The sequence below is a fragment of the Camellia sinensis genome, chromosome 11 (assembly GCF_055761805.1).
Source record: "Camellia sinensis isolate YWXY chromosome 11, ASM5576180v1, whole genome shotgun sequence".
Taxonomy (NCBI): domain Eukaryota; kingdom Viridiplantae; phylum Streptophyta; class Magnoliopsida; order Ericales; family Theaceae; genus Camellia; species Camellia sinensis.
Genome location: NC_138971.1, coordinates 122,458,217 through 122,474,175, shown reverse-complemented (window position 1 = coordinate 122,474,175; position 15,959 = coordinate 122,458,217). Strand labels below are relative to the sequence as shown.

Sequence of the window (15,959 nt, the reverse complement as noted above, 5' to 3'; positions counted from 1 at the left end):
TCACAACCATTTTTTTTTCTTTAGATTCACAACCAAAGCTAAATATAATCTTATTTTATTTTATTTGGCTCAACAATAAAATTAAATACACATTAATTAACATTGTCATATTATTATTGTCAAATTTTATGCATATCTAGAATTTTTTTAAAAACAAAAGAAGAAGAAGAAGATGAAAACGAGAGCAATAACTCACCTTCAGATTATCGAAGATCAATTAATAGAGAGGAGAAGGAGATACATAAAATAAAAATAAAAAATATTGAAAAGAATATGGAATTTTTTTTTTTGGTAAGAATAGAATTTTTCTAAATAAATTTAAAAAATTCTAGACATACATAAAATTTGACAATAATAATGTGACAATGTTAATTAATGTGTATTTGATTTTGTTGTTGAGCCAAATAAAATAAAATAAGATTGAATGTATATTTAATTTTAGTTGTGAATCTTTTAAAAATATATATATCTATTGAATGTATATTTAGCTTTGATTAAGATTGAATTTTTCGAAATAAATTTTAAAAATTCTAGATATACATAAAATTTGACAAGAATAATGTGACAATGTTAATTAATGTGTATTTGATTTTGTTGTTGAGCCAAATAAAATAAAATAAGATTGAATGTATATTTAGCTTTGGTTGTGAATCTTACCCCCAAAAAAAAAAGGGGTTGTGAGCCTTAAAAAAAAATTAAAAAAATAATAAATTGAATATATATTTAGCTTTGGTTGCGAATCTTACCCCCCCTAAAAAAAAAAGTTGTGAACCTTAAAAATAAAAATTTAAAAATTTTAAAAAAAGATTGAATGTACATTTCGTTTTGGCTGTGAATCTTTAAAAAAAAAAAGGTCAAGTTGGGTTGGGAAATATCCAAACCCATTAGGAGATGGGAAGAGTAGTATCCATGGGGAATGAGGAAAAATAATTATAAGGGAATGGGAATGGAGAATTAATATCTACCCCATTAATCCCCATTGTCATCCCTAATTACGAGCATATAAGCAATTGCATAATGTGTAAAATTTTGTAGGGTTTCCCTTCTTGGTTGTATGTTAGCCTAACTCTTACTTCTGTGATTGTATGTTATCTTAAAATTGTATTTAGATTTTGAATTTATTAGAGAAAAAGAAAAATAAGACAAAAGGATCTTAGTCATTCCTATTATTTTAGCAGTTGTGCTATAAGTGCACATTTTAATTAATTTTATTTATATTCATGTCTTAATTTACATAGATACTTGTGATTTAAGTAAGCAAAGTTCTCTAGCATAATAATTTACACAAACTTAGGACAACATTGATATTAGGTAGTGAGAAATGGAGAAAGGTATTTAGATTTGTTGCCGAGGACACGAGCTTTGGTGTCTGGGAAGAACTCAAATCCTTGCAATGTAGTTATGTTTCCATTGTCGGAGATCTCAATAGGGTACTTGAGGAGGTGACAAGGAAGGTCATCCTGGAAATCATCGCTCATGTAGTTTTTCAAATTTCGATCAGCCAATGTATTTATTGCCGTAACACATTCCAAAATTTCTGGGTGACGAAAGGCATCGTCTAGCATTTTAAGGTGTTCGTACCACAATGCCATTCTAAAACCATATATTTCTCCCCTGGCCGGCTTGTTTGTTGATAAATGATGTGGTTGATAGCCTCCCATTGCAATCTCGGTGTCCCTTGCACCATCCATTGATTTTTGGTTGATGTTTGCAGATCCAATTATTATATATTCATCATCAACTGCAACAAAATTGTAGGATTTCATGTCAGCAATCTTCATGTCAATTGCTAGTAAATGTAAAACAATTTGGTTTGAATTTCATAAAACATATCTCTAATAATAATATCATTCGAGAATATTAAAATTCATGACTTTATTTATTCTATAAAACAATAACTGAAATCTAGAAATAGTAATGATGAAAAAGAAAGAAGCTAAGTCAAAAGATATGAAAAAATATTTCATGGAATGAAAATTGTTTTCTATCGCAGGATCCCACCATATCTCGACAATAATGAGCGAGTGCTAAATGTACACGACGTTTGTTATGTGAAACCACATAGCAGATGAAAAACAAGTGACAATCTTCTGGTGACAACTATCATTTTCCTTCTAGGCTTTATTTGTTTGAACGTAAAAAAAAATTTCAACAAAAGTAAAAGGATTATCTGTAAGTCAACTTAGGGTTGACAATCTCACCCTAAAACAAAACATGTGTTTATGCTCCAGCCTTAAGTACAAAAAACTTCTATAAGGTCCAAGCCGAGTTGTCGAGCTTGAATTGAAGGGCCTCATTTGGTCAGAGCTTTGCAATATATGCTTTCACCTTTACTGGAATTTTGTAAGGTTTTCTTTCAAACAAAAGAAAATAAGATCAATGAAATTATTTTACAAGTAAATGGTTTTACATAGAAAATATTTTTCACATGTAAAATATTTTAAATCGAAATGAACAGAGCCCTAGTATACTTCAGGAAAGGAAGGGAAAGGAAAGGGAGAGATGAATCCTAGGGGGATGAGGAGCTATGCAATGAAGAAATAAACATAATTAGCATAGGGAAAGTATTGATTGCAATTCAAGATATATTCATGGTATTTGTAATATCTTGAACAACTTCATGCTATGTATCTTTAGCAGAAAATTTGTTTTATGCATGGATTTCGTTGTAAATATTTTTCAAACAACTTAGACACATAGAAAAGAACCACAAAATAGTCATATAGAAGACACACAAACTAGACATTCTCTTTTTAGAGTGCCTGAATGAGGATGAAATTGAGTTTTGAATTTGGTATAAAATTTGAAGTTTCAATTCGAAGTAAACTTGTTTGTGCACATGAAAAGCCAATATTGCTTACCAATCATCATGTTCGCATGGACATAGATCATGAAGCGCCGAGCAAGCTGAGCTCTATGATAATTAGTGTCGGGATCTGGTTTCTCTATAGGCACATATTCGTCTTCCGTTTGAGCCTCTCGATTACCAAGGCAGAAAAATGTCAAATAATCTCTAAGATTTTCATTCATTCCCTTAGCACGAAGGGCATCATAAATGTCAGTATACATCATCTCCATTGTCCTCCTTTGCCAATCTAATATTGCTTGAATAGAAGCACTCTCAGGTATGCCTTCTGGCCACATTGGAATTACCACATAGACAGTAAACCTCTCTCCTGCTTCAATCTTGCTAACAATCTTAAGTGAAAGCTCATTCGGTATAAGATGCAATGCACCAATGTCTGCATCCTTGATATCCTTGGAATTCCAGCCATATGAGCTTCCTATGAAGTACTGACTTTCAATGTAAATAAAATTCTTTGCTCGTCGAATAGCATCGATATAGGCATCTTGAATGCTTCGGTCAATGGTGTTACCCATTTCAGTAACCAGGCCTATTTCTATTGCTTCCTTATGTATTGCAGATGCTTCCTCATGATCTTTGGCTGCTTTTTTGTGGTTTTCATAAGGAAAGCCCTCAACAGCAACACTGTCGATTGATCTAAATATTTGAACATTCCATGTTTCAGGATCATGTGTTGATGTAATTGGAGTCGGTGGCCGGGTAATGATTCTATCAAGCTCATTGAATGTGAGAAGGAATTTATTCCCAACTTGTTTTTTCCATCTCTGCTCAAAGTTGTACAGGACATCCAAAGCAACAGGCCCTTCAAGCTTGCAATGAATGTCATGCCAGGGCTCCCTTGGACCGCCTTTTCTGATTGACGAGCCTCTAAAGTTAGGTTGATGGAAATCATGGTTATGGATATTGTCTAGAGTCTTAAACAAGGAATGATCTGGAGTATCGTACCGCCCATCACAAAGATCAATGCCGCCAACAAAACTGACAATCCTCCTCTTTTGTGAATCGTCCTCTGGCATTTCGCTGTCCACCACTATTGTCTTCTGATGGTGAGTAAACATGCTGTTAATCTGAAACCCCTGGACAATACTTGCATCATTAGAATCACGTGGGCATAAAAAACACTGTACCCTTGAGTTTCGAAATTCATATACTATTTCTTGATTGTTGGTTGCCACCAAACCATCTGCCCTCAATGCCTTAACTGAAGTTCTGTCGTCCCAGACAAGCATAAGAACTTTCACACCTTCATCTGCTTTTTTCTTAAGCAAATCACCTAGAGTAATGTTTCCTTGTGGTCTTGGCCTCTTCGGGTCTCTTATCAAAGAGATCTTAGTATATTTAGACCAACCTGTAATGTAAATCAAGTGTCTTGCATTAGTGACTGCGTCAAAGATATCCTCCCAACATCTGTGAGGCTCATAAATTTTGCCTTCGGAAAGATTGAATTGGGGGGTAATCAAATCTGGGACATGGGCATCTTGATATAGTGTAACTTTGCAACCCTCTCTCTGCATGAAGAATGTATAAGGGACTCCCCCAAATGAAGGAGTTTTGATTCCCTGAGACCAATTACTGTCCTTAGTGGCATCAAAAAATTTCAAATTGACACGGATTTTAGGACTTCTATATATTGGGTGATTTTCTTCGTCTACTATGTCAAGAAGTCTATCCACCTCATGCCCAAATATAATGTCCTTGACAGGCAAATAAGCTCTTCCAATTAATGTTTCCCCAATTGGATTACCATCTTTGATTGTGAATACAACATTAGAAATCTTATGAGCACAGTAGATGCGAAAGGACTCATTCCAACGAGGATGGGAGTGTTTATTTGTTATCATTCTGGTCCTTGCAACCCTAGCCCTATCTAACTCAACAGTTGCATAGAGTCTGGAACCAACATTCTGTTCAACATGTTTGATATTCATCAAAAGAATATTATTTCCCAAATCAAAATTTAATACTGAATTTAACGTAAGGCATACCTCAGGCTGACGAAGCACCAATCTCTTGACTTGTGATAAAAATTTGTTCTCTTTCTTTTCTGGAGCAACAGCCTCCAAATTTCCAGAGAGCGATTGGAGAGAAAAATAAAAAGTGCATGAAAAAATTTAGAAATCGAAAAGCAAGAACAATTAAAAGACTAAATGCATGATTAATTAGGATGACAAAATACATGAAACAACAAGTGTTTTATAGATGATAAGAGGTATGGCAATAGAAAATGAGAACTGATAAAAATGCTATCTATCCAATATGACTTCTTGTCCATATGATATGTATTGCCTGCTATTATTTCTTAAAAAAGTGGCAGAGAATTAATAAAAGAGTCGGAGGGTTTTCTTTTATAGACAAAATGGAAAAGTTATAGGCATTATACAGTAAGCAAAGATTTGAATTGAGACCATTGTCCTGGAATAAAATAACAGAACATGATAATAAAAATACCTATTTTGTAGAGAAATGCACGATAAACGCAAAAAGGACATCACCTCTTTTTCTTTACGCTTTTATATCACGGGTATATGACACTATATTATTTGTTTTCATTATTTCATTAGTGATTCTTTCCAAACAAAGAATCGGTCATGAGTATCCACATAAGTAATGATACAAAAGTGTGACAACAAGCAAGTGATACATAACATTTCTCTAACAAAAACTAGCATATACGTATGTCGTTCACATTGCAATTAATTTTAGGTTTATGCTTCATCTGCTTAATTTATAAGATAATAATAGACGATGATACAAAGTGCCACACATCATATTCATTCTACTTGATTAGCAAACAAAAATAAAACCATAATTATTTATTTGGTTCACTAGAATAAAATGAAATGCAATAATCATTCTATCCATTCTCACATTTGATTTAATAAAAAATTGTAATAAAATGTATTGCAAATAGAATCATCATCCATATCATCTTTTCTTGTTTTTGTTTGTATTTGTATTGGATAAATTACACGCAATTTTGTATCTAATATAATTTTTTTCTATGTCGATCAAAAAAATAAATTATCATTTAAAGGGGAAAAAAAAAAACTAAAGAATGACCAGTTATTTCCATTCCACATCGTGGATCAAACACTACATTACCTAAGAAGTTGAATGATGTAGAAGGAATAAATTTGCATAGTTGACAAACAAGGTGACACCATTGTTAAATGCTAAAGAGGTTGAATATTCAAGTAGTAGAGACCACAAATTGAAACATATCAATAGAACAATTAGCTACACTTGGCTTTCATGATTGATTTGTTCATTTGGTTGTTTTGGGTTTTCTAATCAATGAAATCTAAGTCCTTGAATGTGTAGAAATTGGAGAATAAGCTCATGTTGGGCAAAAGAGATAGCAAGCTTTGTTTTTGTGTAATATAATAGTGTAGAGCAAGGCCTAAAGGGGCATAACTAGTCAAGTCTGGGGAAGTTGGAGAGAAGGAGTGAAGAGAGAATGGGAAGAAAGGAAGAAGATAAAAATGACAAATATTTGTAAATTTGAAAATTTTATAGAGGTATTTTTGTCTTAAGAAAATAATTTACTATCAAGTATGCACGTATAATAAATATATATATTTTTTGTTACCATCATACCACACCATCGCATAGTATCACCATTGTCCTTTGTTGGCTACTGCCATCACACAAAGGTTTCATCATGATAGTAGCCTCTACCACTCATCATCATCGCCATTTCTATCTCCTATACACTTTGGTCAATTCCCTAACTATCTAATCTTCCCTCTCTTCTCCACTCATTGTTTGATCTCTCTAATCTCCCTTATTTGTCCCTTTAATACATTGACATTGTTTGGTTTGCATATTGTTTCTATATGATTATGAAGTAGATTTTATGGTTAGCCAATTGGATGATTGATTAAGATGGGTCGATCACGGGTAGAGGAAAGAGAAACTTAGTGTCGTGATCATTGGCTTGGTCATGATGATTTCTGATAGAATTGGTGACAAGACAATTAGGCCTAGTGAAGAGTAGTGAGAGTGAAGGTGAGTAGAAGGTAATGATGGTGAGAGGAAGGAAGAGGAAGCAATGATAGATGATGAATAACAAATGAGAGAATTGCAATGGGTTGAGGGAAAGATGTTAAAAAAGGTGAGCTAAGGGTAATGAGGTTGTTTCATTTAGTAGGGAAGGGTCCATAATATACAAATTTTATGCTTTCTGTTAACATTGTTAAAAGACAAACTCTAATAGGAAATGTCAGCATGATTTTTGAAATGTTAGGGAAGAATCTATATTAAACCTAAACCTCAGGGGTGGTTGGTGAGTAGTTTACCCTTTAGGTTAAGTCATACTTAATTTGATTAAAGGTAACTACCCCTTATGGTTCATTATATATACATACATAGAAACTGTGCAAACAAATTTCACATGATGATGAAATAAAATGCATATTCTCATTTATCATATAATTTTGTGTTCAGAATTAGAAATAAAAATGTGTTCCAATGATGAGATTTTCTTATCCACTATAAAGCATTAACAAGAAAAATTTTGTTGATATAGATGTTATGTCCTCCCTAATTGCGTTGTTAACAAGTTGTAGTAATGGTACTATTGCACACATCATTTCAAATCGATCTTTCTTAAATGTGTATACCACATAAACACAAATAGTAAATACATACAGATATTATTTATAGACTATATACTAAGAGACGTACCTTGTCAAATAAATTAAACCGCCATCCAGATTTAGTATGCAGCTTATTAATCTCAAAGATGGTGACCCAAAGCATCCCATGGAGCAAATGCAGATCCAGAACCATGGCGTACCAAAACTACTAGCAAAATGGTTGAAACAAAAACAATCAGCTTGCTTGTTTTCATTTTTCAGAAAACACTTTTCAGAAAATTTTACTTTCTTATTTTCCGTATTTTTTTGTTTTTACTGAATTTTTTTAATATTTTAAGCAATTTTTTTACTTTTTAGACACACCTAACAAAAATACACCTAAAAAGTAAAAAAATTGTAAAAAAAATCTTTTAAAAATTCACTAAATACCAAAAATACAAAAAAAAATACAAGAATTCAGTACATTTTTTATATTTTTATGTATTTATTAATTTTTTAAAATATTTTTTCACAATTTTTTTACTTTTTAGATACATCTAACTAAGGTGCATCTAAAAAAGTAAAAAAAAAATGTTTAAAATTTAAAAAATATTCACTAAAAACAAAAGAATACGAAAACCAAAAAACTCAGTTTTCAAAAAACTTAATCCAGAAAACTCAAACCAAACACACTGAATAATATTTCGAAAGCACCTAGACTCAAAAATAAAATAAATTTATAAAAAGAGTTTAGCATGCATGATTCAAAGAAGTATGCATATGTAATAATTACATCTATATATGTAAATATATTAGTTAGAGCATGAATGGAACCTTAAATATGTGTGGTGTCCTTGAGATGACTTGCAATATGTAGAGAAAAATGTGCTAATTTGCAAAGGTAGCACTTTCTTTTGCAGGAGATGGTCATATATGGTACTTTCCTTGTATTCATATGGAGAGGAAAGGGAATCAAAAGTACATATCTTTACTTTTAAGAAACAAATATCTCTTGTTTGGGGATATATTTTCATGAGATTCTTTATAGCAATTTGTATGTATACGCATATATATATATATATATATATACAAGACTCCTTAGAAGAGGGCACGTGTAAACAATTGCGGAATTAGGATTTTAATTTGAGAAATGCATTAAGATGGTGATGCTATACAAACAAAATTTTATGTACAGAAATTTCATATATAATGATATGGCCTTTAGCTCGTTTTCATTTCAAACTAAATCACCCATTATTGTAACTTGTAATTGTAGAAATGGTATTGCCATATCATTCTAATTGTGTTTTATGTATAAAAATTCTATTTGTAAATCATTTTCTTATTAAGATTATAGACTAAATTTCTTCATGAAAAATGAAAAATATTCAACCTAAACAAAATGTGAAAAAAGAAATTTCATTTCACTTTTCAATTGGATCATATATGAAAACGAAACTCGACGCTCTATCAAATTTTGAAAATCATTTAAGATTGATTCAGTTAAATTTCATTGTAATTTTCCTTTCAAAGTACAAAATCGGCTAGGAGTCGAAATTAATGATTTTAGTATACAAAACCGCAAAGTCAAGACCACTAAATTTTGTTGCAACTGTCATTTCCATGCCACACAAAATGATATTACCGTGGTAAGTAAAATATTTCATCCATCATCTCTTAATTTTTCTAAGATAATCTTAGTTGATAAAACAAAATGAATGATATTTAAACTGTCTTGGTTTTTATGGTGAGAGAAAGATGGGATATTTGTTATGATTTCTTTGTAAGACTATATCAGTCAAATAATAATGTTATGATAATCATATTATTATATATATTATGTCATGTATTACTATTACATTAATAACACACATCAGTGGTGGGACTTAATAAATTAATAAAATTATGACATATGAGTTGTTGGTATGCAAAATATAATAAAATGATATAGTCAACATAACATTACTAATTATTAAAAATGAGATCAAAAGCTATTTCAATCTTTGCATCTTTAGTAAATTAGAATCTCTCTATTTTTGTAATATAAAATATACGTATATAATTTATTTATTTATTTTTGTGTAAGTTTAGTCTCTCCAAAATATTGATATTTATTACATTTCTTATTAATTTATGTACATTATCATTCAACGTATTATATATTAATATTATTTTTTTAGGAGGATTGGACCGTTCATAATTAAACAATTCAAGGCGCCAGGTAACAATGAGAGATTATTTAATAAATTCAAATGTTATTAGTTAAAAACAATTATATTCAACCTTCAAGTTAAATCTAACATATTATTAACTGCTATCTCTCATACTTAAATCTCGTAATTAAAGTAAAATTGTTACATAGGTTAGAAAAATCATGTATGTCCATCTAATAGAATATTGTCATTTCTCTACTAGATTTTTTTTAATATTTTTATTTAGGTTTATGCAATTATTAGACTCTTGTTATTAGTTGGGCATACTGTCAACGTGAAATTCTTGAAAAACAAGATAATTACTTAATATAAAGGGATTCTTTTATTTTGTTTGCTTTTGAAACCATATTTTCTTTGTTTTTTACATGATTATTAAAAATAAAAGGGAAAATTACAATTTACGTTTCCACCGTATCACTTTGTCTTCTTGAACTAATAATAGTAACACTTAATCCCGCTCATCTATTAATTTCTTTTAATCTAAAACTTTATGACAAAAACAATCTTTCTGCTAATTAATACAATTATATTTCACCTCCTTAAACTATCACTTAATATCACTTCTTAATTAAAAATTGTTGAAAAATAATGGGTTTTTGGTAATTTTAATTCAAAATTAAAATAGGATCCAACCATCAGTTGAGGTGGGTCCGAGTAGGATTGTATTCTCTTAAGTGAGAAGATTACAATATAAAAATAATTAGCTGAAACTACTGAATTGTGAATGAGAATTGTCTTATAAAGTGGGCATCAATAAAAGTTGAGCTTAGATTTGAACTTAGTCTTAGTTTGGACTGAGCCTAGACTAGTGCTTATGCATGCGTTGAGTTTGGTCTTCAACTTGGACTTAATCTTGAGCTTGGTTTGAGCTGTACTGTGTTGGGTTTAGCTTGTGCATGTGTTTGAGATTGGGCTTGGATTGGGCTATGACTCAACACACGTATCAGTTATTTTGCAACCTATCGGGTTTGAATAACATTATATACATATTTAATTATATATATATATATATATATTATGCACATGAGAGTTTTGCACCTTTGTACTCTAACCCTAATGGCTAGAGTTGATGGCCATTGATAATAAGTTTTATGGTAACCTTTATGGCTAAGACTCCTTCCCTACAAGTATAAAAATGGCCTTTCCTCTCCAACTTAGATATATAATATAGAAATGTTTTTGAGATGAAAAATTTATGATTTTTTTAGATAAAGTTGGAGATGGTTTTTACACCAAAGAAAATTTTTGGTATCTTCTTTTTGCTAACCCCTCCTTTGCTTCTTGTTAGAGAGAGAGTGTTGTCATTATCAAAGTTCACTGAAACTATTTAGAAGGTACTTCTTCTCTAACTAGTTTCGATCGTCGTATCCTTGGAGACGGACACCGGCGTACCTCCAGCACCCATTAGAGAGGTGGCGAATCTATTTTAAGGAAACTGTGTATACCACAGGCGTCAGTTTGCTTCTTTTCATGTCATTTGTTCCTTAATATTTCAGAATTTATTTTATCTCAACAAGTTTTAATATATTTAGTTATCCATGTTAATAATTTGTTCTATTAGTCATTTTGTTTATGCAAGGTTCATGATGTAACCTAATGCATTACTGTATTCGTAGTTTTATAGTTTATTATGTATCTCATTTTTTAATATAAAATAAAAAAATTGTTTTGTCATTTCTATTTAATTTAATTTAATATATTTTTCTAATATTGTTATGAAAAAATACTAATAAAAATTCAATTTATATCAATATAAATGTTTTGATAAGAATCTGTTATACAAATAGATGAAATATTAACATGTAACTTGTTGCGCGTAACATCTCAAATATTTAAAATAATATATATGGAGGAAACAGAAGAACTCCAATAAATAAATTTTGTAAAGTACACTAAAATAAGCTTCTCTAGCTAGTCAAGTAGAATTATGGGCTTGACTAATCATCCTCCTATCAAAATATTATTCTTTGTTTCGTTTCTTTTTCTTACTCAAAGACCATAACAATGGTAAACATAGTGTAGGTAACTATGGTTGTTGACATGGTACATAATTATATTTTTAGTTGAACAGTATAAAATGATATTGAGTGATAGTTCAAAAGGGTAAAACATAATTTTGTATTTTCGTCATAAAGGTCTAAATTGAAGAAAATCAATAAATGAGAGGGGTTAACTTTAATTTAAGAAAATAATTTGACACAAAGAACAATAGTTGACGAAGGAAAAGTGTAATTTACCCAATATAAAATGAACGACCCTTCTTAATTTTTTTTTTTTTTTAATTACATTGGCTTCTTTTGAGTTTAGATAAACAACAGTTGCTTTGGAAATAATCTTTGACCTACCTTCCAAAGCACCCAACCACCAAGTTACTATAGAATATATGTATATATATTTATACATATCATGTATATGTAGAGAGAGAGAGAGAGAGAGAGAGGGAGAATGATCTCTTCCTGCCTTTTGCTTGGGAAATTTGCAAGAAATCTGAAATGAATGAGAGTCAAAGAAAGGAATGTTCATGTTCCCATAGATGGGTTATGTGCTTGGCCATCTTTGGCAAGGCATATATGTTAGCTAAAACGAATAATAAATTAGCAAGCAAATATTGAATTTAACACAAAAAAATACATTAATAGATAAGATTTTTTTTTCTTCAAAAATGTGTTGGAACAATCTTCTATGTAAGAGAAAATAATGTGAAACAAAACAAACAAATAAAAATAAATTTTACCGAAATGAATAAATACAAAATTGATTAAGTCAAGTGTGCAACACTCTATCCTCAAAATAGATTCGTCTCGCTTTGGTACTTACGGATAAATGGCATCTATCTCCCAAGAAACAATGATCTTACACAGATTGTAATAGCATTCCAAACAATCTGTACGGCGAACTAGAACCTGTGCTCTATACTCTCAGAATTTTCTCTAAAAAAAACTATTATGTAGAAAAATGCAAAGAGAGAGAGCAAAAACGAGAAGAGAATTGATTTTTTTGAATATGAAAATCTGCTGGAAAAGGTCTAGTATTTGTAGGCTAACTGGTGACCTTTAGAAAAGGCCAAACATGTATGATTTTGAATTGAACAGTTGTAATTCAACCTGAACGTACAGATACAAATTCAAATTGAATATGTATGGTATTTAAACTGAACAGGTCTGGAAAGAAATTGAACCTGTTCGGTGCATAGTTTGAATATGTCTATTTGAACCTGCTAGAAATTGGACCAGAGAAAGCACTGTTTCGGACAGAAAATTGGATTCAAATTTGGCACAAAATTTGAATTAGTCCTCGTTTGGCATATAACTTTTTTGGACTTTTTGGCTAAAATAGCCATAAAAAGACAAAATAGACTAAAAAGCCAATAAGAAATAAAATATCACATCCAAACCATAATCATTTCATGTTTTTTTTTACAAAAGCTAAAAAAAATCCATCTTATGTCATTAACTATTTGTTTTACTCTCTCTCTCTCTCACAACACAATCCCTGCATAGAAGAATTATCCATACATCTTATGTCATTACTCATTACAACAATTCTATGCAAAAAAGTCGGCCATATCGCACCAATTTTGAATTTATACCATGTATTCCGTTCTTTGACAAGTTTTTGAGATTTTTTTTTAAAAATATTTTCTTAATTTGTCCCTAAATTTTTCCTTAGTTGATATTTACTGTTCCTGGATTAGATTAGATAGAAATCAATCACCTGTCAGGTCAAATGGTATCTATCAGGAGATATTCCAAGGAGGGTTCAAAATGAAGGATGGAATAAAAAAGATTGCTTGGATGATGATGCTGAGTGTTAAAAGTTGGATTCTTTGTTTAGGAAAATGGAGGAAAAATCAAAATCTAAGAAGATGGTATGTGCTTTTCTTGAGCTGGTTGGTTTGAGTAAAAAGTCAGGAAAAATCCAAGGGGTAAACTCAGGATTTTTCCTAAGAATCTATCCTCTCTCTCTCCCTCTGTTGTGTTTGTTATTCTTGTCTTGAATTATTTAGCTATCTTCCTCTTCTTTGGCATCATGCTACACCAACTTCCTCTTCTTTCACCATCACATTACAATGATTATCAATTTTGACATTTGAAAGGACAAATTGTTTTTAAAAACAATATCTATATTCTACCACGTAAATTTGTTCAACTACTCACACCAAGTCTCGTTTGACAACCTTCAATTATAGTTAAAAGATTAAAATAATCTGTTCCAAAAAATAAGAAAATATCATATGATGACATCAAACCTTTGGTTAAGGTTTGGGCCAGCCCAACCACTGCTTCTGATTAGGAGATACGGGGTCACTGTTGTGAACCCTTCCTGTGCCTAAAACGGCACAGTTTCACCCACTTTTTCTTTTCTTTTCTTTTTTCTTCGGATCATGTTTTTATATATTTTTTGGTCATTTTTATACTTTAATTCTTAATTTTTTTTTATTTTGATCTTTTATGTTTCAGATTTTTTTCAGTTTACTTCTAAAATTAATTTCTATTAAAAATTAGACAAAAAAAAAAGATATTAACAATCACAAAAATATTTTTATATCATGTGACTGCTAATATCTTATTGTTTGTCTAATTTTAACAGAAATTAACTTTAAAAGTAAACTGAAAAAAATCTGAAACATAAAAGATCAAAATAAAAAATAAATTTTAAGAATTAAAGTAAAAAAGTGACCAAATATAAGGACAAAGTGTAATTTATCATGCCAAAAAAAATAGTGAGAACATGATATGAAGAGAAGGAAAAAAAAAAATGGTGAAACTGTGCCGTTTTAGACATAGCAGGGGAGAGCAGGCGGTTCTTGTATCCCTGATGAGTGATTATTCAGTATTTTCGGAGTATAGACACATAGTGTTCTATAAAATTTTAATTGGTAAAGAGAGATAAGAAATCCATAATTTATATTAGGAATGGATGAATAACATAAAATTAAATAATTGATAATTGACTTAGAATATAATCACGTGTCATTATAAAATTATTGAATAATTTTCCATTCCGGATTAGGTAGAGTTCAACTGATAAAGTAGGCTTCTGATAGAGTAGCGCTCTAAAGCCTAACGAACTGTACAGGATATTAACAGACAAAAGATAAAGTGGTGGTCACAACGAAAAACAAAAATCACAAAACAAAAAGGTAGCTGAACATCCCGGATTAGCTGTTGGAACACAAGTAAAACCACACTACAAAAACAATAATGGGTAAATTATAAAATACTTTTCTAAAATTTTTTTAAAATATGAATTGTTTCTTATAATTTTAAAAATCACATCCCCTCTTTTAAAAGTTTTAATTTTATAACAAATAATTTATTTTACTAATAATAAATAATCAAGTGAGTTAACAATTTTTAATAATATCATAAATTCATTTCGATTAATAATTCTAATAATTTTATTATTATATAAAAAAACAATTATGAATTTTATTTTTTCAATTAATTATGTTAAATAAAAAAATTATGATAAAAACATATTTATAATTTTTCAAACCACTGGAGTAATTTATATTTTAAACAAACCTGGTATATTGGTAATTTACCCAACAATTCAATGAATAAACAATCACAAAAGTTGATGCATAGTGGATGGATCAAGGAATATGTAAACAAAATAACGATACAAATTAAACAACAAAAGAATACCTCACTAAAATAATCAAGGAATATGTAAACAAAATAACAATACAAATTAAACAACAAAAGAATACCTCACTAAAATAATAAGAGATACTTACGTGTAGATTCTAATAAATAGACTTATTATCTAATAAATCCTATGAGAAAAATTATTATAAAAAAAATCACTAATTATAAATTTTAACAACAATTTATAAAAATCATAATAAAAAAAAATCACTAATTATTAATTTTTAGTGACGTATGTAAAAAATTATCACAAAAAAATTATTTTTAACGACAATTTTACCAAGATTTATTTTTAATAAGACTTGATGGAAATTAAATCTAAGTACTAGGAATATGAGTAATGCTAAAGACCCCAAAAATTCTACCAAAAATTTTACCAAATGTCTCACATGGGTGTGTGTAAGACATTTGGTAAAACTTTTGGTAGAATTTTTGAAACCTCTACGAAAAATACTGGTTATTTTGGATAAGTATGGTTAGTCCTGTATTTATAAGACTTTAGGAACCCTTTCCCAATACATGTCTATCACTAAGGCTTGGTTTGGGAAGTGGGTTGGCTTTTTAACTTTTTGGCTTTTTTGACTATTTTAGCCTGGGCTAAAAAGCTTGGTTTGGAAAGGGCTTTTTGGCTTTTTTGACTTTTTTTGTG

At 30.1% G+C, this 15,959-nt stretch overlaps 1 protein-coding gene across 2 annotated transcripts; it reads right to left on the bottom strand.

The window, feature by feature from the left end:
* Positions 1-1,169: 1,169 nt before the first annotated feature.
* LOC114289091 (phospholipase D alpha 1) lies at positions 1,170-8,387 on the bottom strand. Of its 2 annotated transcripts, none has more exons than XM_028232743.2 (5): positions 8,278-8,387; positions 7,553-7,669; positions 4,852-4,923; positions 2,862-4,770; positions 1,170-1,741 (listed from the first exon to the last, which is right to left on the bottom strand). In XM_028232743.2, exons 2-5 carry the CDS (start codon positions 7,655-7,657, stop codon positions 1,308-1,310), a joined length of 2,520 nt encoding a protein of 839 aa, XP_028088544.2. In that variant the 5' UTR covers positions 7,658-7,669; positions 8,278-8,387; the 3' UTR covers positions 1,170-1,307. The 2 variants fall into 2 exon arrangements, with proteins under 2 accessions (XP_028088544.2, XP_028088545.2); XM_028232744.2 differs by having other exon boundaries at positions 7,553-7,672; positions 8,278-8,368.
* Between the last annotated feature and the right edge of the window lie 7,572 nt (positions 8,388-15,959).